Genomic DNA, 4,652 nt, shown 5'->3' with positions numbered 1-4,652 from the left:
ATAAACTAACTAGATTTTAATTTTTTTAAATTAAAAGTAAAATATGTATTGATTCTTAAGAATGACGATTTTTAAATGTACTTAATTAAAAGATTATTTCTATTAAAGCTTTTTTGTACAGACTGCCTACTTAATTTAATTTAAAAAGCAACAACATTGTAATTAAAATAATAGTTTGATCATTCCAGAAAAAAATTATTGATCCTTCCATAGCGTTTCGGTTATTATTATGAATGATACTGTTGTTCATTATCTTACTATATATCCTTTTAGCATTATTATCAACAAAGGGCTCGAAAAAGCGAATGCAAACAGCTGGATTATAAAAGAAACATATTATTTTTTTCGGTATTACAGAGAGAAATTATAACATGTTATATTTCTTAGTCTTGTGTGAGGATTAATCTGTATCACATGTGTAGAACGATAATAATTTATATCGAATAATGGAATATAGTAATATATTTCATAATATGTTTATTTATTAACTGCACCCCAGATATAAAAATGTACGTAGATATTCTACGCTATATATTTGATCCAATTTCCAATTTAACAAATTATGTGTTTTCTTATACTTTGCAATTTATCGAAACATTGTCTTTATGCAGAAGATTTCATGCAAAAGAGTAATATTATTATATAATATAAAGTATAATAAAGCCTGGAAATTATGTAATATCAACGGAAAGGAAAATAATTATATGCTGAAATGTTCTTTCCTGTAAATCTTCGGAAACTGTACAGAAGATATGTTTGCTCCTGCGCGAAAATATCTTATCCGAATATATCGGCTATTATGCGCAAGCGCGATTGCGTGGTTAATTAATTGATTAATGTAAGGAAGATAAATCGTATTTTTTGCAGGTATATGCGATTATACATATACATATATGTATACATATATATGTCGTATACGTTGTTTTATTCATTATTGTTCCATTACTTTTATGGCTTTTTTATAATTGCGTATATGTGTTGCATTATATAATTATTATTATATACATTATATACATATACGCATTACGCTCTCTTAAACTTTATGTTAATCAATAAACTAAAGTGATATTACATAAGGGACATGTATAATCTTCAACCTTGTCATTTCAAATTGATGGAATAAAATGTATGCGGCGCATATCTGCACATATATATAATATGTGTAGATACAAGACATATGTATAAAAACGACCACTTTAATTGTCGAGATTTAATCATGTGATAATGTACTAAAATGTATCATGCACCGTCGTATTATCTATACATAACATATATGTATGTTACTTTTCGATTTTCTAATTGTTCTACTGCCAAAGCGTTTTCTTATTATACGGCAAACTGCGACATTATTACGTACATTGTAATAAGTAATCAACTTTCCTCCCTTTCTGCTTCTTAAACTTTTTCTGTAATCTTTTTCTATTCATTGAATACACAGCGTTCTTAGAAATAATTTTGTCGCGCGATAACATAATCATTAATAAATAAAGCGAAACGTTTCTTTAGTTTTAATTGTTAGACTTCAAATTATATATACACCATACCACACCATGATTTCATCATGCGAACGTAATATACATTGAAATATTATGAATATACGAAATCATGAATCTTCGCAGGTACCGCGCTTGTGTATACAATCGACAATTTAAAACAATTATATCTTATTATATATCTTGCATTTTTTACATTCATTTATACTATTTTATCGGCGATGTATAATGTGCGGGATTCTGATCTGTATAGATACATTTGCTTTTCATTCGGCACAAATATATTTGTCACGAATAGTAGTTGAACGAATCTCGGTATTTCGGATCGTGTACTAAAGGATCGATTGGAACGATTGCGATATTACTTTAAAAATAGCTTGTTTTTGGATGATTTAAACAATAAAATATTAATTTTTTAGAAAGACTTCTGAAAAAATTATCTATTTATTTAATAGTCCAAGTTGCTACATCAATGTGTCACAGAAGATATCATTTAAGCACGTAATATTTCGCTCAACTGCCCATCGAAGTGGAGGAAATTAGTTTTTCGTCGGTTGGTTCCATCAGTTCGTACTTCTCAGTGATTCCACCGAGGCTCTTTAATTCTCTAACCAAAGTTCGTACGTCGATTTTACGTGAAACTATTAATTTTCGTTGAGCCGTGGTACCATAGCTGCGCGATTTAAGGCCCATTATTCGCGCAATTCTGAAATAAATTAAAATATTTTTATGAAAAACTTCAATAAAACTTTCCGCAAATTCTCATATAACTTGAGTGATACATACTGATGAATCACCGATCTTTCCTCGTTGGTAAAATCTAAGAACACAATATCATTTTGCATATCGGTCTGTAGAAAATCTTTAAACAGGTTCCGACATTTCGTTTTCATTTCGGTCGCTGTGGAGGAATTGGATTTCAAGCCGAGACCTTTTCGGCTTATCTGTGGCTTGACCCTAAGGATAAAAGATATTAAATATATATAAAAATAAAAGAACCGATAAGAGAAAGTGTAAAGTTTTTCTAGAAATTAATAAAGGACGTTCTCGAACCGCGCTCCATCATATGCTAGTAGCGACCGCGGCAGTTTACCGTCTAAAATGTCGTTACATAGATATATATACTAACAGTGTAGACATGGGTTCTACAACACCCTGCTCTGATTTTCCGAGGCCACCGCCAGTCCAACCCATTCTTCTCATTAACTCTTCTCCAATACAACTGGATGCTTTCCAAGCGTTGTCGGGCATACATTCTTGCGGCTTCATTTCCTTTGTTGTTACAGTTACATTTGATTTCGAGTCTAAGTTCTGTTTAACCTAAAATTTAAGATATATAAAATTTACAAATGACATTTTAACATTTAACAATATTACATAGTATTTTATTATTTGCAGCCATTATTTATTATCTCTAATCCAGTAAAGTCACATCTATTTCTTTACCTTAATAGTATAACAATGCTTTCGTAATTCATCTAATGCAGTAGTGGCTGCTTCATTTTTGGCAATTTTTTTATTGGAATTGGTGCAACATGCAACTTTTTTCGAATTGATATAAATCGAGCATTCCCTAAAATAGAGATACATCAAGAAATATCTTATGATAATATGTTTACGGCTACATAAATTTACAAATTTTACTTGTCGCACCTTAGTAATTTTCTTTATTCTGTATTACTCACCAGATTCCTTGCATTGCAGAATACTTCCAGTCAAGGTTAACTCCAGATATGTTCGCTGAATTCCCCAGTGTACTTTGAGGTATTTCATCTAATCTTTCCCACAAAACAATATCTCCATATGGATTATTTCTAAGCTTGATATTTTCCTCTGTTTTCAATCTTTTAGAAAGCGACTCTTCGATATTAAACTTTTCACAAGATTTATAATTGTAATTGCTTGCATTTAATTTTCCTGATCTTTTTGTATCTGAAAATGATCTTTTTTTCATGTCACACTTTTTATGAAATTGATCTGTATGCTTGATTGTATTTGGTACGTTATTAGAAGTGTTTAATAAAGGTTCTTCTGTGACACTAGATGTACGAGCAACGCATCCTATACAAAAATAATTTTTTTAAATTATTAAACAGATTATAAATCATAATTTATACATGCATTATATATTCCGACAAGTAAATAAAAAATTTCCTCAGATATAACAGACATATAAAATATACTGCGCATAATAGAACATAAGCAAAGTTAAAAAAAAAAAATGCTACAACTCACAATTTTTCTTTATACCTTTAACCTTAGAGCTAGCTGCTTCTGAAGCTTCTACGAATGTTCTTTGTAATTTTTTCTTTTGTTTTTCTCTATATTTTGCTGCGATATCCTCTGATAATTCCTTTACTAAATCCATTGTTTCCTGCGGATATCTGTAAGAAATTTATACAGACTTATATATACATATAAAATACGAAAATATATATGCATATAAAATACTTTAAATTTAGATTCATCACACACACACACACACACACAAATTTATATTGTAATATATTCTCTTTTAAAGAGACAAACGTGCAATAGCAGTTTATTGGATATTGCGATAAAACATAAGCAGCATTGGTATCACAATCTGTACCTGCATCCTAATAGTTCAACGTTAACAAATACTTGGGCTAAACAAACAAGTGCATCTTCCGAAAATTTGTCTTTATGAGCCAACAGAAAGTTACGCCTCAATTCCCAGTGTTCGTCGGATTCATATTCCACCTTGTGTTGTTCCACATCCCAATCCTCGTTTACGCTCATTTTTACTTGTTTCAGGCTTTTCTCAAAAAGAAATCTTCCAGACTTCTTTGGTTGACAAATTTATTCGGTCTTTGGAATAATTCTGCACAAACTATACAGTGAATAAATCACTTTATTTTCCTGTACTCTATTTTAGGTTAAGAAGAAAAACGTATTTGTCTATTCACATGGGGAGATTTATGAGAAAACATATGACCACTAGACAAAATGGGCATAGAGAGTTCTATATCCTGATTGGTCTAGTTCCATACGAGTTCAATTTTCGATGTATAGAGATGCGTTCAAAAATCCTACTAATAGGGTAAAATAGATTTATCCTGATTGGTCGATCAAATGCTGTTCTCCATAGGTAGGATTTTTAAATGCACACTAGTCTGATATAAGTTTTACACGACG

At 30.5% G+C, this 4,652-nt stretch overlaps 1 protein-coding gene across 1 annotated transcript; it reads right to left on the bottom strand.

The window, feature by feature from the left end:
• Window positions 1–1,291: 1,291 nt before the first annotated feature.
• LOC115234815 (NF-kappa-B-repressing factor) lies at window positions 1,292–4,443 on the bottom strand. The gene is made up of 7 exons (XM_029806158.1): window positions 4,087–4,443; window positions 3,744–3,877; window positions 3,179–3,554; window positions 2,940–3,066; window positions 2,623–2,813; window positions 2,280–2,450; window positions 1,292–2,199 (listed from the first exon to the last, which is right to left on the bottom strand). Exons 1-7 carry the CDS (start codon window positions 4,254–4,256, stop codon window positions 2,007–2,009), a joined length of 1,362 nt encoding a protein of 453 aa, XP_029662018.1. The 5' UTR covers window positions 4,257–4,443; the 3' UTR covers window positions 1,292–2,006.
• Window positions 4,444–4,652: the final 209 nt, after the last annotated feature.

Source organism: Formica exsecta, unplaced genomic scaffold, assembly GCF_003651465.1.
Source record: "Formica exsecta isolate Colony F162 unplaced genomic scaffold, ASM365146v1 scaffold209, whole genome shotgun sequence".
NCBI lineage: Eukaryota > Metazoa > Arthropoda > Insecta > Hymenoptera > Formicidae > Formica > Formica exsecta.
Note: the sequence above shows the minus strand (reverse complement) of the source record. Positions and strands in the feature narration are given on the sequence as shown.

Coding starts and splice junctions, on each gene's coding strand:
- LOC115234815 (XM_029806158.1), bottom strand. CDS start 4,256: ATGAGCGTAAACGAGGATTGGGATGTGGAACAACACAAGGTGGAATAT. Junction 3,067..3,178: donor TCTGCAATGCAAGGAATCTG/GTGAGTAATACA, acceptor TCTCTATTTTAG/GGAATGCTCGATTTATATCA. Junction 2,814..2,939: donor AGCATTGTTATACTATTAAG/GTAAAGAAATAG, acceptor CTTAAATTTTAG/GTTAAACAGAACTTAGACTC.